A 24,274-nucleotide genomic window follows, 5' to 3' on the forward strand; every position below is an offset into this window, starting at 1 on the left:
GGGAGGGTGGTGGTGGCCTGCTGGTAGCTAGGGCGTAGGGAACGTTGTGGTGGCCTGCTGGTAGCTAGGGCGTAGGGAGCGTGGTGGTGGCCTGCTGGTAGGTAGGGAGTAGGGAGCGTGGTGGTGGCCTGCTGGTAGCTAGGGAGTAGGGAGTGTGGTGGTGGCCTGCTGGTAGCTAGGGCGTAGGGAGTGTGGTGGTGGCCTGCTGGTAGCTAGGGAGTAGGGAGTGTGGTGGTGGCCTGCTGGTAGCTAGGGCGTAGGGAGTGTTGTGGTGGCCTGCTGGTAGCTAGGGCGTAGGGAGTGTGGTGGTGGCCTGCTTTTCGGTAGGGGGTAGGGAATGTGGTGGTGGTCTGCTGGTAGCTAGGGCGTAGGGAGTGTGGTGGTGGCCTGCTGGTAGCTAGGGCGTAGGGAGTGTGGTGGTGGCCTGCTGGTAGCTACGGCATAGGGAGTGTGGTGGTGGCCTGCTGGTAGCTAGGGCGTAGGGAGTGTTGTGGTGGCCTGCTGGTAGCTAGGGTGTGTGGTGGTGGCCTGCTGGTAGCTAGGGCGTAGGGTGTTGTGGTGGCCTGCTGGTAGCTAGGGCGTAGGGTGTTGTGGTGGCCTGCTGGTAGCTAGGGCGTAGGGAGTGTGGTGGTGGCCTGCTGGTAGCTAAGGCGTAGGGAGTGTGGTGGTGGCCTGCTGGTAGCTAGAGCGTAGGGAGTGTGGTGGTGGCCTGCTGGTAGGTAGGACGTAGGGAGTGTGGTGGTGGACTGCTGGTAGCTAGGGCGTAGGGAGTGTGGTGGTGGCCTGCTGGTAGCTAGGGCGTAGGGAGTGTGGTGGTGGCCTGCTGGTAGCTAGGGCGTAGGGAGTGTGGTGGTGGCCTGCTGGTAGGTAGGGCGTAGGGAGTGTGGTGGTGGCCTGCTGGTAGGTAGGGCGTAGGGAGTGTGGTGGTGGCCTGCTGGTAGCTAGGGCATAGGGAGTGTGGTGGTGGCCTGCTGGTAGCTAGGGAGTAGGGAGTGTGGTGGTGGCCTGCTGGTAGCTAGGGCGTAGGGAGTGTTGTGGTGGCCTGCTGGTAGGTAGGGCGTAGGGAATGTGGTGATGGCCTGCTGTTAGCTAGGGCGTATGGGCTGTGGTGGTGGCCTGCTGGTAGCTAGGGCGTAGGGAGTGTGGTGGTGGCCTGTTGGTAGCTAGGGCGTAGGGAGTGTGGTGGTGGCCTGCTGGTAGCTAGGGCGTAGGGAGTGTGGTGGTGGCCTGCTGGTAGCTAGGGCGTAGGGAGTGTGGTGGTGGCCTGCTGATAGCTAGGGCGTAGGGAGTGTGGTGGTGGCCTGCTGGTAGCTAGGGCGTAGGGAGTGTGGTGGTGGCCTGCTGGTAGATAGGGCGTAGGGAGTGTGGTGGTGGCCTGCTGGAAGCTAGGGCGTAGGGAGCGTTGTGGTGGCCTGCTGGTAGGTAGGGCGTAGGGGGTGTGGTGGTGGTCTGCTGGTAGCTAGAGCGTAGGGAGCGTGGTGGTGGCCTGCTGGTAGGTAGGGCGTAGGGAGTGTGGTGGTGGCCTGCTGGTAGCTAGGGCGTAGGGAGCGTTGTGGTGGCCTGCTGGTAGCTAGGGCGTAGGGAGCGTGGTGGTGGCCTGCTGGTAGGTAGGGCGTAGGGAGCGTGGTGGTGGCCTGCTGGTAGGTAGGGCGTAGGGAGCGTGGTGGTGGCCTGCTGTTATCTAGGGCGTAGGGAGCGTGGTGGTGGCCTGCTGGTAGCTAGGGCGTAGGGAGCGTGGTGGTGGCCTGCTGGTAGGTAGGGCGTAGGGAGCGTGGTGGTGGCCTGCTGGTAGCTAGGGCATAGGGAGTGTGGTGGTGGCCTGCTGGTAGTTAGGGCGTAGGAAGTGTGGTGGTGGCCTGCTAGTAGGTAGGGCGTAGGGAGTGTGGTGGTGGTCTACTGGTAGGTAGGGCGTAGGGAGTGTGGTGGTGGCCTGCTGGTAGGTAGGGCGTAAGGAGTGTTGTGGTGGCCTGCTGGTAGCTAGGGCGTAGGGAGTGTAGTGGTGGCCTGCTGGTAGCTAGGGTGTAGGGAGTGTGGTGGTGGCCTGCTGGTAGGAAAGGCGTAGGGAGTGTGGTGGTGGCCTGCTGGTAGGTAGGGCGTAGGAAGTTGGCCTTGGGATTGGGCTGGTGACTGGCTGGTGCAGGTGGTGTCCCAGGGAGATCAGAGGGGTATACTACAAAGCAGAATCAATGAGTTAGCCAGCTAACTTGCTGAAATATTTTGAAAAAAACATTCTATAAAAAAAAAAAGATAACCTTGAAATGGGCATGGTCTAATTGACTCAACAACCAAAACCACATATCCAAGTGTAGCTTTCTTATTGAACTAGACAATCTATAGTTATTTGTAGTTGTTTATTAGAGTTTGTTGGCTAATTCATTAAACCTGCTTTGTAGGATACCCTTCTGGAGCATTTGTCAGGAGGAGGAAATTAGGTTGTTGTGATTAAAGGGAAGGTTTCTATGGCAATGAAGCGAGCCATGCGCACAGATAATTTAGTTGGGAGTGGAGGGGGCTCAGTAAGAGTTGGGTTTCAAAGCAAACAACCGTCTCCATCTCATCTCTTCCCTCCCTTTTTTTCCTAGCTCCTCTTTTAACCTTTATAATCTGTTTTCATAGCTCCTCTTTTAACCTTTATAATCTGTTTTCATAGCTCCTCTTTTAACATGTATAATCTGTTTACATAGCCACACAGTGGAGCTTCGGAGTGAATCATGCACATGCAACCACACCTCCTCCAGTGACAGACATATATGGCAGATCTGTCTTTATGTAAACCTTCTATACATTGACCTAACATGTCTCCTCCCCATGTTCATTTATACAAGGATGTCCCTAAAAGTAGAAAGACGTGTATAAGTATAAGTCATGTGTAAGTGTGTGTAATCCACGTGTGACCATTCCATGGAGACCTTTCAAAGCTAGCCTAACTAAAGTAACACTCTTTGTTGAATGTTGATTATGTTGGATAAGCTCAGACAAAAAGTTTCTTAAAATACATCTATTCCTTTCCTAATGTTCCTATTGTATGGAGGAAGTGGCTGCAGAGGAGACTACATGGTGTTTAAATAGAAAGATTCAAACAAAGTGTTTGGAATTTTATCTTTGGACCACAGTAAAATGTTATAATTTATGTAGTTCCTTATCTATTTGAAAAAGAGAGAAAACATATCCTACAAATATTGATGATCAAAGTTTCAATTAACCTACAATGATTGGAAAAACAGTGGTCTGCTGCCCCCTTGTGTTCAGTTGGAGCACTTCAGTATCAGAGAGCAGGGCAGCAGGGGGTGTATTGAGACCAGACTTGAATAGTCAAAGCCAGATGGCCTGTGACACATCAAAAGACCAGCTGGCTGCGAGACTGAGAGAAGTCTTTACATCTCCTAACCTAATTAGTTCAAGCTAAACAAATCACACTTATATTGTAACAGACCATGATGATGCAGCATCATATTATTAAAAAGGAGATATAGAAGTACAAGTAATACTATCTATCATATATTAAATCAGAACTAAAATGGTGACATTTGGTCATTTGATCATGGTTGAAATTCAGGTGATAACACTAGATAACAAAATCTGCTATTCTTCCTTGGATGAGGTCCTTCACCTGGTGGGGGCGGCTAGAAAGGTCTAGATGGAATATAGATTTTGTCAAATTGACGTCAAAAGTATATATTATTTTGGCATTTTAGCTAATCCTAACCGTTATCCTAACCTTAACCTAATTCTCCTAACCTGCTATGTTAATTCTCCTAAGCTGCTGCGTAAGTTCTCCTAACCTGCTACGTTAATTATCCTAAACTGCTGCGTAAATTTTGACCAAGCTGTATCTCTTCTAGACAAAACCGTCTGGACATGGCTATCTCTGTGTGTGCCGCTCCTCTCAGGCCTCTAGGGAGCGCCGACGGCTGTTGGACGGAACACTCATCTTTCTCCTCGCTGCTGCGTGACGCACTGATCCCTCCTTTAGCAAGACCTGTGGAAAATGTACATATAACAGGCACATAGGCGAAAGCATTCATACTGAAAGTACAGTGCATTACGTCACAATGGTTTCAACTTCACTGACAGCCTTATTAGTTACGTAGGTGATCAAGGTGAAAGAAAATACAATTAAAGATCAAATGTTTCACACCACAAACATCTTATTGTACAAGGATATTTAAGGGAAGTCTGTGTATTAAGCTGTAAGTGAATATTTGTCATAGCTCACCCCTTTCATGATTCTCTTTCGTAGTTCTCCCTGGGAGAGAGGCCGCTCTTCCTCATCAGTGAGAGGAGACTCCTCTGTGTCATAGTCATCTCTGAGGAACATAATCACACACACCAGGTAAGACACATAGCCACACAGAGTAAATAAGCTAAAATCATAACACAAAAGTACCAACCCAGTGACTGGAGGCTGTATGATGATATTTTGTCTGGGAACCTCAGGGTTCTGACCCAGTAGAAATCGGGCCAGGTCTTTTGGGTCATACTCCTTATCAAGATCCTGTGAGAAGAAACAGAGAGAGGGTTACATACATAGTACAGTCTATGATGTGTGTGTACATACAGACAGATAGTAGACTGGTCCCAGATCTGTTTGTGCTGTCTTGCCAACTACTATGGTCATTGGCTTGAATTGGCAAGACAGCACAACAGATCTGGGACCAGGCTGGACGGATATGGGCCAATAGGAGTGATTCTGGGTGTGCATGTTACTTACCCTGGAGCTGAGGAAGGCCTGCATGGTGAGCAGCTGGTTGGTCCTCTGCTCCACCAGACCCAGGTAGGTCATGATGTTGTTCTCCCGTATGCCAGAGGACGAGCCCAGCAAGTCCTCTACCAGCGAGCGATCACAGTCCATCTTATGGAACACACTGTTCACTCCTACCCCATCACAAACACTAACAGTCAGGCAAACTATGAACATCATGACTTCAGTATGAAGGCCAATTTTTCCTTTCATTATACACTGACTATACCAAACATTAGGAACAGCTTCCTAATATTGAGTTGCACTCCCCCTTTTGCCCTCAGAACAGCCTCAATTCGTCGGGGCATGGACTCTACAAGGTGTCGAAAAGTGTTCCTCTGGGATGCGGGCCCATGTTGACTCCAATGCTTCCCAGGGTTGTGTCAAGTTGGCTGGATGTCCTTTGGGTGGTGGACCATCCTTGATACACACGGGAAACTGTTGAGCGTGAAAACCCCAGCAGCGTTGCAGTTCTTGACACAAACCGGTGTGCCTGGCACGTACTACCATACCCCATTCAAAGGCACTTACATATTTTGTCTTGCCCATTCACCCTCTGAATGGCACACATACACAATCCATGTCTCAATTGTCTCAAGGCTTAAAAATCCTTCTTTAACCTGTCACCTCCTCTTCATCTACACTGATTTGAAGTGGATTTAAGTGACATCAATAAGGGATCATAGCTTTCACCTGGTCAAGCTATGTCATGGAAAGAGCACGTGTTCTTAATGTTTTGTATACTCAATGTAAATCTAACATGTCACTGTATATGTGATGTATGAAAGGTGATCAAGGTATGTTTAGCTCTGTACGTATGTGTGTGTGTGTGTGTGAGAGAGAGCAAGAGAGAGAGAGAGAGAAAGAGTGATAGAGAGAAAGACAGAGTGAGAGAAACAGAGAGTGAGAGAGAGTGAGAGACAGAGAGACACAGAGAGAGAGAAACACACAGAGAGAGAGCGAGAGACACACACAGAGAGAGAGAGACACACACAGAGAGAGAGCGAGAGAGAGAGAGACAGAGAGAATCAGAGAGAGAGGTTTAGAGTACCTGTCTTTATCTGGTCCAGGATCTTGCTCACAGCGCTGGCCAGGACTTCATTCTCGTGTGCCTGAGACTCTGTGTCTCTCTGTTGCTGATCAAGGTCTCTCAACAAAGCATGGTGTTCCTGCTCCTGCTGCTGCCCCGTCACATTAAACTGCTCCATCTCCCTCTGGGTCTGACACACACACGTTAGTGATGCGCGCGGGTCAGCTGTTTGTTCACCTGGGCCCACCCGTAATTGCTAATAGCCCATCCGCCGCCGCCTGACTATATGTGATAAAGTGAAAAGCCTTTTCAGATAGGCCTATGTTTCTGCTTATAATTTCCGAAATTTTGGTAGGCTATTTGATATTCAACTTGTCTATAATAAGATACTGTACATCCCACTGGGCACCGACGTCAATTCAACGTCTTTTGACGTTGGTCCAATGTAACTTCATTGAGATGACTTGGAAACAACGTTGAATCAACCAGTGTGTGCCCAGTGGGATGCAGCTTCTCTTCTGTCATAATTTTTTGCCGTAGAAGACTAAATAAACCCTTGCTCACCAGAATAATGTCATAAATCAATAGAATGAATGCTTCAATCTAGTTGACATGGTAATGTCTGTTTTTCTCTTTCCTCTTTGCTACTCTGCTTCTCTCGCGCAGCAAAGACGTTTAGGGACCGGCACTGCTATCATCCTCTTCACCACTTCACCAAATCCCTTCCTGTTATTTATTTTCATCTCTCCATTTCGCACCTTTTCTCTTATTGAATTAAACTCCAACATTGTCATTTTTGCCTCAGTGGATAGACGTTAATTTTTTCTGCCCAAGTTCTCGAAAGCATTTGGCGATTGGTATGTGTTTGGCACGCTACAGTTAGCCCTAAAGCTTAGGCTTAGGCTGCGCAAAACGCCAAATAAAAAGAATGAAAGAAAAACCTCAATGTAGCCTATAGATATGAATTGCACGAGAATTATACATTTATGGATTTTTTATGCATTGTTCTCTTTATTCAACCCACCCCCACACATCCACACAATATCTCATGACCCTAAACCCACCCGCCCCGCAGATATAACCCTGGGGACTACGGGTTATGAGTCAACCCACAGCATGTGCACACAGTCAGAATACATGGAGGACTGAACTGTGCATTCAAGGTAAGCAACTTCATACTGACCTGATTAATTTGGTCCCTCAAAGCTTCAGCCTCGTTGTTTTGCTCATTCACATAGTTGAAGAGGGCAAAGTTCTGATCTTCGACTACACGGCAATAAAACCACAAAAGGTGCATGAACACATATCAACTGCACACAGAGGTAATAACAGACAGAGTTTGGAGTTTGTATCATATTAATATGTGTGAAGGTCAGGACTGACCCTGGATAAACCTGGTGACCAGCATGTCCAGGTCATCCTCTCCTGTGATATTCTGGATCCTCTGGAAGACTTCCTCCAGTGTGTCCACTGACTCCTCCCCAGAGTCCATCCTCCTCTGTTCCTTCACCTCTGAAACACACAGCCATTATTATACTCCTCCTCCTCCTCATCATCATCATCATCAGCAACATATTTTTCATCATTATCATCACTTTCATTCTAGTATTTTCCTATCACTCTCAAGCCACATATCACTCTCAAGTCACATATCACTCTCAAGCCACATATCGCTCTCAAGCCACATATCGCTCTCAAGTCACATATCGCTCTCAAGCCACATATCGCTCTCAAGCCACATATCGCTCTCAAGCCACATATCGCTCTCAAGCCACATATCACTCTCAAGCCACATATCACTCTCAAGCCACATATCGCTCTCAAGCCACATATCGCTCTCAAGCCACATATCACTCTCAAGCCACATATCACTCTCAAGCCATGTCTGTCCCCTGTACAGTATATAGCCTCATTATTGTTATTTTATTGTGTTACTTATTTTTTATTTATTTATTTAGTAAATATCTTCTTAACTTTATTTTCTTAAAACTGCATTGTTGATTAAGGGCTTGTAAGTAAGCATTTCACGGTAAGGTGAATACCTGTTGTATTCGGCGCATGTGACAAATACAATTTTATAGCAAACTCCAATATGAAACATCACAAGCATGCATGCGTGCGTGACTGCGTGTGTTCTAATGCTCAGTCATACCATGCCTGCGGCCCAGTTCTTGCCCCTCATCCTGGCCACTCCTCTCACTGCACTTGGTGGTCATGAACTCTTTGAGGCGGCGTTCGTGTGCGATCACCCTCTCCAGCTCCTTCATCTCAGCGCTGTACTGAGACAGGTCCTTTACTGCCTTCTCCCTCATCATGATCATCTTAGACTGGGCCTCCACCCTGGCACAGAGAGGCAGATGGAACCATGGATATATACAGTATGAAACCTAAGTACATGTGCAAACCCATAGATATACGCACACACACAAACTGGTTGCAACAAATACAGTAGCCTACACTTGAAATATGTAAGTAAGGATTCTTACACACATCAAGCAGGCCAGACACATTCAACTCTCATTTCTCACCTGACATCGTATGCAGCAGTGGCGAGACTGACCATGTCTCCGATGTCTTTCCGGATCTCCTGCAGCTCCTAGAACAGGAAGCAGAAAAGGGGCAGGGTTTAACAGGAGTCATGTGACCTCTCTCTGTCCCTGGATCTGATTGGTCTCAGTGTGACCCCTGACCTTGTCCAGTCTGCGGTGGAGCTGCTGGAAACGGACCCGCTCCACACGCAGACTCTCCAGGTCTTCTCTCAGGTGGCTGTTTTTAGTCAGCTGCTTGTTGAAGCGAATAAGGGCCTGCAACAGTAATAGTGGACAGGTCTCAGTGATGTGAAGAGACTAACAGAGAACGGATCATTGACAGTGTTTGACAATATTAGGCAGCAGGCTGTACTAAAGTACTGTGTTTAACAGTGCTATTCAATTCCATGTTGGGCTGAGTGTGACAAGACATGCTACTTACTCTATCCAGTTTGTTCTCCAGGGTGCGTGATGCCTTCTGAGTGTGGCGGGACTGGGACTTTTGGCTGAGAGTAGCAGTGACCTCGCCTCTCCTCAGCTCCGCCAGCTTTCTCTCCATGATGGAGATCTGGCTCCAGCACACAGATATGGCATCTTCAACTCACTAAGGGGGTGAAGGTTCTGTGTGTGTGGCTGTGTGTGTGGCTTTGTGTGTGTGGCTGTGTGTGTGTGTGTGTGTGTGTGTGTGTGTGTGTGTGTGTGTGTGTGTGTGTGTGTGTGAACCTCCTGTACCTCCTGCTCCAGCTCTGCCTGACTCTGCCTCTCCATCTCCACCTCGTCCCCCACCTCGTCCCTCTGTTCCAGCATGGAGCGCAGGGTCTGGGCGTCCTCACTGTCCTGCTGCCGCCGGGATAGGCTCTCAGACACACAGAGACTACGCTGTAGCTCCTCCTGTTCCTTCTCAAGATTCTCTATCTCCTGCCTACATAATACACATACAAAAACACAGACTCACACAGAGCATACACATTCAAACATACAGCGTTTCACACACAGACACTGTGATGGTGTTTGTGGTGTACCGGTGGACTCACCGCTGTCTGCGGATGTGATCTTGAGACTGGATGCTGTAGGCCAGCCGGTCTCCCCCCATGATCCGGAACTGTCTCTGCAGTTTGCCCATCTCTGTTTCAGCTGGAGCGCAGTACACCAAATGCAAATGTTTACATTTCTGAGAAAAAGTTAGTTGGTGAATTAATTAGCTAACCCTTTTGCTGGTCATACAAAACACATACTATACCTATGCCATCAATATCCATGTCGCTGCTGTCCGAGTGGACACTGGTGGCTGATCTTCCTCGAGGCATGGTTTAAATTGTACTCTGGGAACAGTAACCTATTAGCTAGACAAATCAGTGGTTGCACTTTGTTTGAGGAAGATATACGTTATCCTAGCTACTTCAAACAATGATAGGTGGGGCACTTTTCTATCCCTCCTGATTTACCATTTCACATATGAAAAGGAAGCAGCAAAACATTTGCAGCTAGCTAACGTTAGATAGCTATTTTGCCAAAACTGTGGCACCACCATTTAGGCTTGCTAGCTAGCTAGACACTCAGCCCTGTTTAGAAATAGGTAATCTCGGATTCAACTACAGCTTCCAAAAAAGTACATAAGGGATGTCCAATGTTGTAAGCTAATTTACCAATACACTACAGAGTTAGTAATTTACCTGCAGGGAACTGAACAATGTAGTTCGAGCAATTAGCCACTGATACCACTTTCAATGTTAACACAACGGTCTGCTCTCCTCTTTCTCCAGAGTTGTTAGCAACCGTTTCTAGGAGGACATTATGACATGAAGAACGACCACAGACAGAGGGCAGTAAAGTGTCAGGGACCTGCTGACATGTTTCATACCACTGGAGGTCGCTCTACACAAGTGAGAGAGTGATGATGCTTACTATTAGAGAACCACAAATTGTATAGAAAAGCTATTTCTTTAGCTTTTGTAATTTTTTATAAAAGCCTTTGGTATGACTTTAAATTATTCAGCTCTTTTTCAGAAGTCAGTCCTAGAGTACAGGGTTAAAATTGTGATGGGATTGGTACCGTAGACAGACAGACACACAAACGGTGGTGTTTGAGTGCAGATGGACTCCTACCATGGCTGTGCTGTATTGTATTTTGCAGGAGCGGCAGCCCTGTGCTTACTATTCGACAAGAGATGCCACGGCTGACCGGTCAGGACATAGACAGTCAGAGCAACATTCCAACATCACTTCCACGGACATTACACCTACACAGTTAGGAATGAACTCAATGTGAAGACTTAAGTACACTAGCTGTGTTACCTGCAGATTTTTTGTTACCAAAAAGTTCAAAACACAATGGATATTTTGCAAAATGTGTATTATCAATACCATAAGCATAAAAATAAATAAATAACATGTTTCAAACTACCAATGTCATTTCAGTGGTATAATTTTTTTTTTACAATTTTTGTGGAGTGTCTACATGGGCGTGCAGGGGCCCATTGTCGGCAGCCATCGGTCCTGTGTTCCAGTGGCGCGTTGTGTTTGCTAATCCAAGTTTTGTCATTTTGGGGGGCTGATTGATCGTTGGAGGGCCCTTTTGCGGTTGTGTTGGCGCGACTGAGGGCTGTTGTGCTGATTAGAGAGGCAGTGGAGCTGGCCTTCTTGAGACTAGTTGAGTATCTGGAGCATTTGTTTAAGCCAAGGGTTGGGTTGTTTGAACTTTTTACAATTTTTCTGTACTTTTTGACTTTATGTACAATCATTCATGTGTAATGTTATGTATGACCATGGACCCAGAGCTGTTATGATCTATTCACTTTAGCAGGGATGTATTTGTATGTAAATATGTCTTTAGTGTTCTTAAGTATGAAAAATGTATGCACTCACTAACTGTAAGTCGCTCTGGATAAGAGCGTCTGCTAAATGACTAAAATGTAAATGTAAAAAAATTCAGCAGGGCAAATAACATCAGTATAAATACAGCAATGTGTTTGTTAATAAATACATACAAATTGATAAATAAAAACACGCTACATAAGTTAATCATATTAAAGTTGTGTCACTGTTTTGATGGTCTTTGATTATCTCCTAACCATGGTCCTATGCCATAGGAAGCTCTCAGGTGATAGCTAGCTACCTTCATTCACGAAGGTCAAAATTCAACACAAAAACAAGTCAGCCTCCAAACGTAAAACACTCAAATGCATGTGAAACGTAAAAATAAAAACAGACAGAGAAACAGAAAAAAATATAGCACACTACAAAACATTGCTCTTGTAAATTAAAAAACAATTGTAAACAAAAGGAAAATGTAAGTGGTTAAAGATATTTGGTCTGTAGGATTTTGATAATAATTGACTAATACATTTGTATATCATATCACAAGAGGTGATACACTTAGCCAGAGCTTAGAACATAACTTAAATAAATAATTGCTACAAAGACAGGAATCTTAATTGGTGTTTGGTGTGTATTTCCATCTTTCATACTGTCAGTTATGACCACAAAACAAATAAAACAACATATCCTTATTAATACAGGCATAGCTTGTCTGTTTGAACTGGGTGGTATATTAAATGCTACTTTAACATATGTCACTCATTGTGACAGTAATTGCTGGGCACCGAAGCATCAAAACAAAGCTGAAACATTTAGTTCCAGCGAGAGGGTAAGCGTGACCTGCAATGACAGTGAGACCACAGTTCTTCACAGAATCAGATCCAAGGCCATTAGAATACAAGACTAGAAGGTTGTCTGAAGCAAAAGCGTCATCAGCAATAGAAAGGTCTGCTCTATACACACTCCTCTACATAAAGTGACTCATATACTCAGATATACAGTATACTCAGATCTATATACTCATTCATAGTGCTCTTTCAAGCACACAACAGTTCAGCGTTCAATCATACAGGGTTAGGATATCAGCTCGGAAAATAAAGTACATTTTCTTTCACTGTTTTTGCTGCAATGTTTTTACTATATCAACAACGTAAGAGTGAGTTGACAGTGACTTTCCTTTCATGATCATGTATTTTCTTTCCAGCTCCTTTGCCAGGTTTGACATGTGCATAATTGGGCCTACTCTATTTTCATCGAGTATCCTCTGTCCCATCACAGAGGAGCCCTAGAACCAAACTAGTACCTATACTTTATGTACTAGTACCATCTGTTGATGACACTGGGCCTCCTCATGAAAGACTGACACAAGATAAACTGGCAAATACTCAAGGAAACAATGTCAGTTTCTGAAACCTAAACACAGCATCATTGTAATTGATTGTTTAAGGACTAACACAGCACTGAAGAAAATCTCAAATCCAGCGTCCAAAGGCAACCCAAAGGGTATAAAACAGCCATGTGAAATGTTAAGACCGTCCGTCTGTCCCTGGAATGGAAAGCTAATGAGTTGGAGTTCAGTGGTGAGTTTAAAGAGAGAGGGCAGTTCCGACAGTCCAGTTCTACCATTGGTTCCCCCCACAGAGAGAGAGAGAGAGAGAGAGATAAGAACATGAGGGGGTTGTGTGCTTCTAATGGGCAGATGTTGGGAAGGGGGGATATGGTCACAGGGTAAGGCCTCTCTTCTGTTTCTCTTCCATCTGTCATCCATCTCCCTCTACCTGATGCACTCCTCCTCCGATGGGCTGTCTGATCCCTCGTTCTCGCTGTCCTCTAGCTCGGGAAGGTCTCCCCACAGCAATAGGTTCAAACCTGCAACAGAAGACGCAGAGTTTGTGTGTGCATGTGCAGTTTAAGGAACAGTCTTTTCTTGCCGACAAGCTAAGTCAATAACAAATTGGCTAAAGTAGAAACAGGCTGGCTTTCAGGCTTTGCATGTCCTCCCCAAATAATTCAACTTCTGCGTTTCTATTTTAAATTTTAGTCATTTAGCAGACGCTCTTATCCAGAGCGACTTACAGTTAGTGAGTGCATACATTTTTCATACTGGCCCCCCGTGGGAATCGAAGCTATAGGAGGGACTATGTGCTAAGTCATGAGGTAGTGGAGATCGGAAGAGTAAACACATAACGCCACACACGTTGCAATGTGGCGAGTCAGTCAGTGTTGCTTAGCCTTAGGGGGTATCGGTATCTTTTCACAAACTGTGCATTTAGGGTAATTATTCTTTACATGTTTATTACTTTGACTAAATATGGTTTAAGGACAGTCCTCTCAGAATACGGTCTGTATGGTTCCTCGATAGGTAAGTGGAGTAAATCCATTTGAATTCCGTAACTTTTTGACAGCATCCCTTTTGATAAAAAACTAACAAAATAAAAAAAACACTTTCCATACGTTTGCCCATGGAAGAAGCAGTCATGAAGTGCCTTTTTGGACCTGAACGCCAAAACATTCAGGAGATGAAGGTGCTCAAAGTTGAACCATTTTGCATACCCCACCATACCATGAGACATCCATGTCTTAATCACTGGAAAATATAAGTGGCTGAGTTTGCTATCATTTAAAAGCTTACCAATAGTGTTGACAAATTATTTTATTATTTCTTGTCATTTTTAAACCGCAATTATCTAAAAACGTGTAAACATTTTCGCAGTCATGTTGTAGCTTAGAGCCTATTTCACATAATCTTTGTTTTTTGTGTAGTACCCGCCATCGGTTGAGACACAACATCCTCTTGAATACAGGTTGGGAGCATTTAAATCATAGAAAAATAAGTAATCGAATGGACCTATCCCTTCAGACCACTGCAATTTAGCTGGTACACCATTTAAATGTAAATTAGTAACACAAAGATGACAGCCGGTCCACCCACCGTCAAATGTCAACTTAAATGATCATGTCTAATCTATTATCTATATTTCTATGATTTCCTATGTAGGATTGACAACAGATACTCCCATTCAAGTCAACATTCTCTGATGTGTGGATCTCCAACCATCTTTTTGATACCACTTGAAAGTTGACATTTCTATTGTATTCCCATTTTAGTACATTAATCAGCCAAAACATGACACCCACCCTGTATTCAAGAGCATGTTGTGTCTCAATCGATGGCGGGCCCCACACAAATAACCTTAGATTATGTAAAATAGGGTCCAAGCTAAAATATATGTGAATATTAACAAAATCAGAGTTTATGCGTTTTTAGATAATTGTTTTATTAAAAACATTTTTTTTCCTGAAATTATAAAATAGTTGGACAACACTGTTTGTAAGCTTTTAAATGATATCCATCTCAACCGTCCATCTTTTCGATCAACTTTGAGCACCTTTATCTCTTGAATGTTTTGGCATTCAGGTCAGAAAAGTAACTTTCTGAGCACTTCTACAATGGGCAAGTATGTATGGAAAATGTTGTTGAACTCAAAAGGGGTTCTGTCAAAAAGTGATTGAATTCAAATGGGCTCACCCAGAGGTCAGTGAGCTTGGAGACAGTGAGTGAAGGAGTTCTAACCTGTAGCATCCAGTCTGTTAAGGGTGGACACAGCATCACTGTTAAACATCCAGAAATGGCCATTGTTACAGGACAGCAGGCAGGGCTTACATGGGGCTACCACGTGATACCCCACAAAATTACCACTGGAGAGGGGGATAGAGAGAGAAGGGGGAAGTAGAGAGAGAGAGGGAGTGGGAAATAGAGAAAAGGGAAAAATATATGGGGGAGGGAGAGAGATAGATTAAAAAAAAAAAAAAAAAAAAAAAAAAACTGTCAGCGTTTTATAGCGAGCACCTGTGAAAGTGCTAACTCTATCAGTAGGTGTCTATTATCTGACCGATGTGTTTCTGTGTACAACAACAAAGCCCTGGGGATACAAAGGGTACCTGACAAAAGCCTCACTGTACCCAACAAACTGCTGGCTGAACAACTTTCCAACTGAAGACATGAACATTTGCAAACATTAGCATGTTTTAAGGTAAATATTAATAAAACAGCCACAACAATTGTCTGTCTAGTAATGCTATTTTGTAACCACAAATCACATAAATAATGAATGCAAACTGTTTAGTGTAATGTGAGTAGGCAAATCTGTGTTTACAATAAAGTTACATACATACCATTTCAGGCAGGCGATGTCTCTCAGTTTGCATTTGCAGCTCTCTGTAGAGTAGCAGCTGGCCACAAAGTCAACAGTTCTAGAAGAGGGGGTGGGGGATGTTATGGGGATTGTTAGAAAGAACATAGGGGCACCAACTCATTCTAGCCATAGAGGGAGATAATGGGTAAGAACTTGTGTTGCTTTATTAAGTATTTCCTATATCTCACAGTATCACAAACACTCAACATATGAAGTTATGAACACCTCCAAAAAACTGACAGTGATGAGAGATCCCCATAGAAACCATAACCGTCATTAGCTCATTTGTCACAACTCATTCCACACATTCAGTGATAATTTCATAAGAACATAGTGGTTTTATTGCTTACCTGTTGGGCGGTATGTCAGTAGAGAATAGCTCAATTTCTGTGTCTGCGAGAAGTACTGCCTTCATTCCTCTTGTGCAGAGTAGACTCTCACAATATATGCAATTCACTTGAGTGACACATTTGGTTTTGAAGTTGGAGGTAGACATGCTCTTTAAATACTGTTCTTCTAGCTTCCGAATCCCAATGTCAAGAGGAAATGTGCGGATCAATCAATCAATCAATGTAGCAATGGTAGCTGCTCTGATGCTAATGTTATTTAAAACGCTATTTCGCTAGCTAACTAATCACTATTGTTACTAAATAGCTAGCTAGTTCGTTAGCTAGCTATCAACAGTTAGCTGGACGTTAGCAGCACGTGAATTATAAAAGAGCCGCCACAAATCAGACGTTTCCACGTCTAATGTTATATTGGAGGTTTAGCTAGATAGCTATCGATCCTTGTTGATAGCGAGTAATGTCCTATTTGTAAGTCGCTCTGGATAAGAGCGTCTGCTAAATGACGTAAATGTAAATGTGGTTGACAACAAGCTACAGTAGCTATTTACTTGTCAAAACAGAGAGCCACAAGCTAACGTCACGAGAGTGACCACAATAACACAGCATCAGATGTTCAAAATAGCTAATGGTCTCTCGCCATTTTCAATTTATCTTCAATTTGCTCTACTCCAACGAAACAATTTCCCAGATTATTTGTTCAGTAAATCGTTGCGGTCACAGATTCAGTAAAATGTAATAGCCAGCTAGCTTCACTGTTGTGTTTATCGTTTACAACTTCCTGGTAGCTACCGATACTTCCTGAAACATTTTAAAAACTGCACTATGTCGAATTTAGATTGGCTCTCGAGGACAAAACAGATTATCCCATTGGGTAACATAATCGTACATCTACAAACCTGATTGGGTACAAATATATCAAGACTGCCGCCTAAGTAATAATGATTCGATTCATATGGCCCGTGTTGCACCGTGGGTAAATTGATTGCACTCGTTTTGGAAGCGGGCTGCCTCCCGGGCGTGAGCCAGGTGCACTGTTCAAATCCCACGGCGAAATCGGCTCAAAACAAAAGCGACGTACGGTAATTAAGAACGTGAAGTAATGAGTAGGATTCTGTGTTTTCACATGCAAAAGTGATTGCTTTTTGATAAAAAACGCTTTATATGCCTTGCCAATGAAAACTAGTTTGAATATTCAAACATATATTTTATGGAAAAGAGATGTATGTTTCTGGACGATGCACCATGCTGTCTTGTTAACAACATGAGCGAGCAGCGTAGATTACTGCTCGATTTGAGATGACGCTCCTCCCTCACCGCTTTTTCCCGTTCACATCACGGGCCATAGACCGGTGCCCCGCAGCTCAGCATAATCGAATTCCCAACTATCACACATTCAATGGCGAAAGGCTTGGCTTTATCCCTTTAAATTTGTATTTTTAATAAGATAAGAGAGCTGCACCTAAATCATTTGCACAATATGTACCCCTCCTACACAATGGTGTCAAGGTTTACAGACATTGATGACAAGTGTACCTTCTGCAATGATGGATCTGAAACGCTGACACATTTGTTTTATAGTTGTTTGTACACTATTAGATTTTGGAGAGATGTGGAGGAGTACATACTGAGTAAAACTGGTCACTCTGTTGATATTAAATGCAATGATGTTATAACCTTTTTTGACAGTACTCTGAACTCTTTGAAATGTATAACTAATGTCATGATTGTGGTTGGTAAATTTTATATATCCACAAAACCAAATGTTTTAAATCAACCCCCTGCTTTAAAGTGTTTTTTTTAATAGACTTTATGTTTTTAATTGAGTCTCTGAAATGACTAAATAATAACAAAATCTTGTCTACAGTCCAATATTATAATGATTATATTTTGAATAAGTGTCATTGTCACATTTTCTTATGCTGTCATAACTAATTTTTCTGTTTTTGTTTTGTTTGTCTTTTATGTTCTTGTCAATTCTTGAACTCAATGACGTCTGATTGTCTGTTATATTTTATTCCCCCCAAAAAAGGCTCAGCATAATTGACTCCGCCCCTTGATTGTCGATTTCTCTTGTTTCATGAAAAGAGGCGGGGTCGTTTTTGGAGAACTTGTGAGAAAAACACCCCCAAAATCTTCATATGGGACGGAAATGAAATAGGAAAGCTCGTATTTGTCATCGAAATCGACATTAGGTCAAATGTGGTGCATGCTTTAAGCAACTTGCATTGTAAAACATGTGCAATGCTGTATGTTTATAGCACACAAACAGTTAGAAAAGTGTACACTTTTGGAACTCATACGTTTGGAGAAAGACAATAAATTATAGTAGCTATAACGGTAGCTAGCTAGGTAACGGTATCCCAAAGACTTGGCTAGCTCGTTAGCCTTACTCTAGTCCCTAGATTTCCTATAGCTAAAAATGGCGAAATGCCTCATTCTTATAGACAGGTGAAACCAGTCTGATCGCTAAGTTCACCATTCTTTAAACTTCACTTATCTAGGGGGTGTCTGTAAAAAAGACACATTCTATATAGAATTTGACATCGTTTTTATGCTACAATTCAATGTTGCAGCCCTCTAAAGGTGTTGTCTCATGTGCATAGTTAGGCAGACGCTTTTATCCATAACTCATTGGTTGACATTGTAATATGCCCATGTTTTGCAAGCACCATAATGACTATCATTCAGTTTAAACCAATGAGATAGGCCTATTTTATAACAGTAATGGGGTTTATGTTACCTATAAATTTATACTTAGTAACTGCTTTAGTCTGCTTACATACAAACCCTTAAAGAGATTCTCCGGTACTTTTCTATACTTTTTAGACAGTAGTTCTGAAAGTAGCACTCACGATCCAAATGTGGTCCCCGAAAATTGCATACTATGTCACCTGTGCAGATATGTGCACCATGCCATTGCCCTCTCTCTTGCTCTGCTGTATGTGTATCTTGCTAGCTGTCACTCAAATGGCTAGGGGATGAAGCTCATTGGCTGAAACTCAAATTGCTAGGGGGCTGACCCACATGGGGAAAATGTAAGGAAAATTGCACCGCACATATTCCAGAAAACAGCCGCTTTCAAACTAGGGATTTTGTGGCATATTGCGGTAAAACAGTACTCCTTCTCATAGATTATGCCTGTATGAACTATACATTGACACCCAACCCAATGTGGGAGGTTTAAAATATACTAACTAGTGGCCAAGTTAGTAATTTAGCAAACGCTCTCATCCAGAACGACTTACTGTAGTACTAATGAGTGCATACATTTGTCTGACTTTTTCGTACTGGTCCCCCGTGGGAATCAAACACTCAATCCTGGCTTTGTAAGCGCCATGCTCTACCAATTGAGCCACACAGGACATGTCTTTAATAAAGGTACCATGCACTACCATCTGAGTTCCGGAGCATGTCTTTAATAAAGGTAGCCCAGTGTTATGATGTTTTCTGAGTGTTTGCTGTTCTCAAGGCACCAAAGTTGAAAACTGTGTTCTCAGGAAAATTATATTGTCAATGTCATGGACCACATTGGATTGACATATTTTGACCTTTATGTTCTCTGGCCTTTTTCCGATATTACTATTCATGGGCCCAGCATGAAACAATCTACTATCCTCCCGAGTGGCGCAGTGGTCTAAGGCACTGCATCGCAGTGCTAGCTGTGCCACTAGAGATCCTGGTTCAAATCCAGGCTCTGTCATAGCAGGCCGCGACCAGGAGACCCATGGGGCGGCGCACAATTGGCCCAGCATCGTCCAGGGTAGGGGAGGGAATGGCCGGCAGGGTTGTAGCTCAGTTGGTAGAGCATGGCGTTTGCAAAGCCAGGGTTGTGGGTTCGATTCCCATGGGGGGCCAGTATGAAAAAAATAAAAAATAATGTATGCACTCACTAACGGACTACAAAGGGAAGCACAGCCGCGAGCTACCCAGTGACACGAGCCTACCAGACGAGCTAACTGGATAAGAACGTCTGCTAAATGACTAAAAATGTAAATCTATTCCATCCCTTATTAGTGTGTAGGCAACAGTCAATTCACCAACTCTTAGCATCACTGTCTATTATGAGAACCACACACTGGATTTGGTCCTACACCCACCCCAGACACATTGCAACACCCAGTTTGAATGATGTATAAAGGCCAGAGTATTTTATCCATACATAGGCCTACACAGTATTACATGTGTTAATGAATATGTATGGGCAAGCAATGTAATTTATGTATCAACCAAATGAATGTGACACATGCACGGTGTATGTCTGTCTCCATGCCTGCATATTGGCTTCCCAGCTCATCCATGATGTACCACACTCTCGCTCTAGGGGGAAGAGCACGGAGCCAGCCCAGCCTCTGACCGTCGTGGTGACAGCCACTCACTGAAGGACTAAACTTTTTGGGAGTCTCCTCATCCGGCCGTGCTGACTGGCAAGTTATTGTTGGTTTTGAGGGAATGCATCTATCCTCTGTTTGCTCTATAACTGGTTTTGAGGACACATTGAGGAAAGGATCCACACGAATGGGAATGCGGCAGCGCCAAACTCTCACAATGCGGCCAGAGTGAAGGGGCAGAACACAATACCATTCCACGGGCTGTGGGGTTACTCGCTACAATCTTTCAGTGCGGTATGCTTCCAGACGAAATATTATAGTTACTAGTTAACCCAGTATTGCGACGGCTAGTGTTTTTTGAGTAGAAGAACCAGCCATGACGTCTCCGGCCAAATTCCGAAAGGACAAGGAGATCGTAGCCGAATATGAGACTCAAGTTAAAGGTAATACTTTTCTAACAAGTTTTATATTGTTATACATGCTGTTCCTTGCGATCATGTAGGCTATCCTTTCCATAATGGCTTGTCGCATTTATTTTCCTCTTCGTGGATATGTCAACGTGTATAGGATCAGTTATTCCTGTTTAGCATACACCAATATTCAAAGTATAATAGCCTATTACTTTTACCAAAGGGTAAAAAAGTGTGGGTCCTTTGATGGGTTTAGTAGGCAGATTATTATTGTTTAATTGTCATCATAGCCTACTGCGGTGTCAAATCAAAGCGTTCTATTGATAAGAACATCTAGATAACCACATTTTATCGAGACTAGCCTACCAAACCATCATAGGTCCGCAGATAATACAAATATATCTGATAGCCTTATGTCTGAATTATGCGGTATTGGTGCGTTCATATACCGCATTAATAAGACGTTATGGGGTTTTGCTTTCCAGGGTGAGTGTTATGTGTGTAGCCTACCCGCAGGGTTTAGATTCGACATGCATGTGGAACAACGCAGGGCGTTTTCTCACTCTCGCTGCATGTTGGTGTGGTGCTGTTCTAGAGCAATTCATTTCCCAGTGTCTGCAGTGTTTCGTGTGCGAGAGACAGACATCGGGCATTCAGACCAACGTTAGGAATAGGACCAAATTGTGAATTCATGGTCTGTCGCCTCACGTGAGAGTGTATGTCCGAGGTTCACAGATGTCGCCACAGAACCGGTCGACGGGAGCACGGGTGGTTTTGTCGAGTTCTTTTGACGGGGGAGTGGGGAGAGAGGTGGGCTGGGGTGGTGTTTAGCGGGTTAACTGTTCACTCGCTGATGGTTTATCGATGTTTGTTGTCAGGGGGATCATGGTATTTTCATGGTGAGGGAGTCAGTCATGTTATATTTACATCTGAGCTGGGGAAATATAGCGGTAATAGAGCCTGGAGAGGAAACTGTAGAGTGAGGACAGGAGAGAGAGAGAGAGGACAGGATATTACCCTCCTAATGAACAGCACTGCAGCCACCAAATATGAAGTGATAAGATCCCTTTACCCTCATCTTCTCCCTCTCCTCTCATCTGTCATGAGTCCGGGAAGGGTGGAGGAAAAGGGACAGACACCACTTCATCATAAACTAGTCAGGGTAACTGCATCCCAACTGTCTGAAAAAACTTACTCTCCCCTCCTTACCTCCTTTCTTTACCTAATTTCCTTGACACGCCCTCCTATAACTATCCCACCATCCATTCGTATAAGAGAAATGACTGGACTGGTTTCAAACAGTGAACAGACAGGAAGAACAGGAGAGGAGGAGAGGAAACACATTGTATTAACTTTATTCAGTGTGTTTGTGACTGTGATAGACCAGTAAGACCTGACCCTTGCTTCACAGAAGAGAAGAAAGGGGTAGAAAGAGAGGCAGGTTGGTCCAATGAGGAGGAGGCTGGGAAGTAGGCCACACCTTCTCTCTCTCCCTTTCTTTTTTGCCTCTCCCCCCACCCAGGGAACAGAACAGGAAAGCAGGTCAGATATTTTCACAAATAGTATGGCTCTCTATTGCTAAGCAGCATCTCAATGAAGCCATGATCTGTAGGATCTGAGTTGTTGGCAGTGACTTGTTCCCCTAAAAAGGCTGTTGCTGTGTTCTGACGGTGACATTGACAGTGACAGGGGTTTAATGCCTGGCCAAGTGTCTGAGACTGCTGCACTGGGTCTGTGTTGAGTAGGAATGAAAAAGGAAAGCGTTTTGAAACAGAACATTTGTTCTTACTACAATGTCATAAGTACACCTACATAATCTTCGTGTGGATGAGCTTGTGGACAGATTGGCATCCTGGTGTCAGTGGTGTGGTAGGTTGGGGCTGTGAGGCTCTGTGGCTACAGAAGCCTGGCTTAGCTTTGTGTCCCCTGCCGTGTCCTCCTGTTCCCTCCCCAGCTGTCTCTGAGGACAGGAGTCCACATCACTGTCTTTAACAGCATGCAGAGTTACATGTCTGTGTTTACCCGTTTGTAAAGAGTTTCTATTGTGCTTACCAGTGTAAAGAGTCTGCCACTGAGTGATGTGTGTGTTTGTGCTGCGGTGTTTGGCACTGTATAGAGTTTGTGTTTGTCTGCATCGATTTCCCTGTCAGACACTATGGAGTACACACACTCCCCACTTCAGCATCTCTCTCTCTCTCTCTCTCTCTCTCTCTCTCTCTCTCTCTCTCTCTCTCTCTCTCTCTCTCTCTCTCTCTCTCTCTCTCTCTCTCTCTCTCTCTCTCTCTCTCTCTCTCTCTCTCTCTCTCTTTCCGGATTGACAGACCTTCATGTCTTAAAGTTATGATGGACTGTCGTTTCTCTTTGCTTATTTGAGCTATTCTTGCCATAATATGGACTTGGTCTTGTACCAAATAGGGCTATCTTCTGTATACCACCCCTACCTTGTCACAACATAACTGATTGGCTCAAACGCATTAAGATGGAAAGAAATTCCACAAATTAACTTTTAACAAGGCACACCTGTTAATTGAAATGCATTCCAGGTGACTACCTCATGAAGCTGGTTGAGAGAATGCCAAGAGTGTGCAAAGCTGTCATCAAGGCAAAGTGTGGCTACTTTGAAGAATTTCAAATCTAAAATATATTTTGATTTGTTTAACACTTTTTTGGTTACTACATGATTCCATGTGTTATTTCATAGTTTTGATGTCTTCACTATTATTCTACAATGTAGAAAATAGTAAAAATAAAGAAAAACCCTGGAATGAGTAGGTGTGTCCAAACCTTTGACTGGTACTGTGTATATATATATTTCTCTTAATCTTTCTGATGGGGGGGAGGGGTAAACCTGTGTTTCTACATACCTGCCATTGCTCCCGTTAGTGTTTTTAGTGTGTGTGTGTTATTACTGGCTGGGGGGGAACAATGCAAATAGTCCGGGTAGCCCTTTGATTAGCTGTTCAGGAGTCTTATGGCTTGGGAGTAGAAGCTGTTAAGAAGCCTTTTGGACCTAGACTTGGCGCTCTGGTACCGCTTGCCATGCGGTAGCAGAGAGAACAGTCTATGACTAGGGTGGCTGGAGTCTTTGACAATGTTTAGAGCCTTCCTCTGACACCGCCTGGTATATAGGTCCTGGATGGCAGGAAGCTTGGCCCCAGTGATGTACTGGGCCGTACGCACTACCCTCTGTAGAGCCTTGCGGTCGGAGGCCGAGCAGTTGCCATACCAGGCAGTGATGCAACCAGTCAGGATGCTCTCGATGGTGCAGCTGTATAACTTTTTGAGGATCTGAGGACCCATGCCAAATCTTGTCAGTCTCCTGAGGGGGAATAGGCTTTGTCGTGCCCTCTTCACTACTATCTTGGTGTGTTTGGACCATGATAGGTTGTTGGGGATGTGGACACCAAGGAACTTGAAGCTCTCAACCTGCTCCACTACAGCCCCGTCGATGAGAATGGGGGCGTGCTCGGTCCTCTTTTTTTTCCTGTAGTCCACAATCATCTCCTTTGTCTTTGTCACGTTGAGGGAGAGGTTGTTATCCTGGCACCACAAGGCCAGGTCTCTGACCTCCTCCCTATAGACTGTCTCTTCATTGTCGGTGATCAGGCCTACCACTGTTGTGTCATCGGCAAACTTAATGATGGTGTTGGAGTCGTGCCTGGCCTTGCAGTCATGGGTGAACAGGGAGTACAGGAGGGGACTGAGCACGCACCCCTGAGGGGCCCCCGTGTTGAGGATCAGCGTGGCAGATGTGTTGTTACCTACCCTTACCACCTGGGGGTGGCCCATCAGGAAGTCCAGGATGCAGTTGCAGAGGGAGGTGTTTAGTCCCAGGGTCCTTAGCTTAGTGATGAGCTTTGAGGGCACTATGGTGTTG

The 24,274-nt window shown here is 44.4% G+C and overlaps 3 protein-coding genes across 5 annotated transcripts in view; 1 reads left to right on the forward strand and 2 right to left on the reverse strand.

Annotated features, from left to right (window-relative positions):
* Positions 1 to 3,476: 3,476 nt before the first annotated feature.
* Positions 3,477 to 10,082, reverse strand: odad1 (outer dynein arm docking complex subunit 1). Of its 3 annotated transcripts, none has more exons than XM_041889099.2 (15): positions 9,973 to 10,082; positions 9,540 to 9,621; positions 9,334 to 9,433; positions 9,032 to 9,221; positions 8,742 to 8,867; positions 8,462 to 8,575; positions 8,300 to 8,367; positions 7,924 to 8,111; positions 7,155 to 7,283; positions 6,955 to 7,037; positions 5,793 to 5,961; positions 4,712 to 4,875; positions 4,392 to 4,495; positions 4,217 to 4,307; positions 3,477 to 3,979 (listed from the first exon to the last, which is right to left on the reverse strand). In XM_041889099.2, exons 2-15 carry the CDS (start codon positions 9,604 to 9,606, stop codon positions 3,887 to 3,889), a joined length of 1,686 nt encoding a protein of 561 aa, XP_041745033.1. In that variant the 5' UTR covers positions 9,607 to 9,621; positions 9,973 to 10,082; the 3' UTR covers positions 3,477 to 3,886. The 3 variants fall into 3 exon arrangements, with proteins under 3 accessions (XP_041745033.1, XP_041745032.1, XP_041745034.1); XM_041889098.2 differs by having other exon boundaries at positions 9,540 to 9,635; XM_041889100.2 differs by lacking the exon at positions 9,540 to 9,621 and having other exon boundaries at positions 9,334 to 9,470; positions 9,973 to 10,081.
* Positions 10,083 to 10,635: 553 nt separating this feature from the next.
* Positions 10,636 to 16,616, reverse strand: LOC121574830 (protein FAM72A). Its single transcript, XM_041887444.2, has 4 exons — positions 15,663 to 16,616; positions 15,293 to 15,370; positions 14,691 to 14,815; positions 10,636 to 12,985 (listed from the first exon to the last, which is right to left on the reverse strand). Exons 1-4 carry the CDS (start codon positions 15,806 to 15,808, stop codon positions 12,891 to 12,893), a joined length of 444 nt encoding a protein of 147 aa, XP_041743378.1. The 5' UTR covers positions 15,809 to 16,616; the 3' UTR covers positions 10,636 to 12,890.
* A 3,370-nt stretch (positions 16,617 to 19,986) lies between these two features.
* LOC123491605 (SLIT-ROBO Rho GTPase-activating protein 2C-like) overlaps positions 19,987 to 24,274 on the forward strand; it is an 84,428-nt gene continuing 80,140 nt past the window's right edge. The window contains exon 1 of the mRNA XM_045222854.1: positions 19,987 to 20,430. Within this exon, the coding sequence (XP_045078789.1) occupies positions 20,364 to 20,430 (67 nt within the window). The 5' untranslated portion in view covers positions 19,987 to 20,363. The remainder of the gene's footprint in view (positions 20,431 to 24,274) is intronic.

This window comes from Coregonus clupeaformis, chromosome 10 (assembly GCF_020615455.1).
Source record: "Coregonus clupeaformis isolate EN_2021a chromosome 10, ASM2061545v1, whole genome shotgun sequence".
Lineage (NCBI taxonomy): Eukaryota > Metazoa > Chordata > Actinopteri > Salmoniformes > Salmonidae > Coregonus > Coregonus clupeaformis.

Bases quoted from the DNA above. Each gene is read 5' to 3' on its own strand.
- odad1 (XM_041889099.2), bottom strand. From the start codon at position 9,606: ATGCCTCGAGGAAGATCAGCCACCAGTGTCCACTCGGACAGCAGCGAC. The intron at 7,038-7,154 runs GTCAGTCCTGAC...ATTGCCGTGTAG, and splicing joins GGTCACCAGGTTTATCCAGG to TCGAAGATCAGAACTTTGCC. The intron at 5,962-6,954 runs GTCAGTATGAAG...TGTGTGTGTCAG, and splicing joins TGAGGGACCAAATTAATCAG to ACCCAGAGGGAGATGGAGCA.
- LOC121574830 (XM_041887444.2), bottom strand. From the start codon at position 15,808: ATGTCTACCTCCAACTTCAAAACCAAATGTGTCACTCAAGTGAATTGC. The intron at 15,371-15,662 runs GTAAGCAATAAA...CCCCTCTTCTAG, and splicing joins ACTGACATACCGCCCAACAG to AACTGTTGACTTTGTGGCCA. The intron at 12,986-14,690 runs GTTAGAACTCCT...CTTCTGTTGCAG, and splicing joins TAACAGACTGGATGCTACAG to GTTTGAACCTATTGCTGTGG.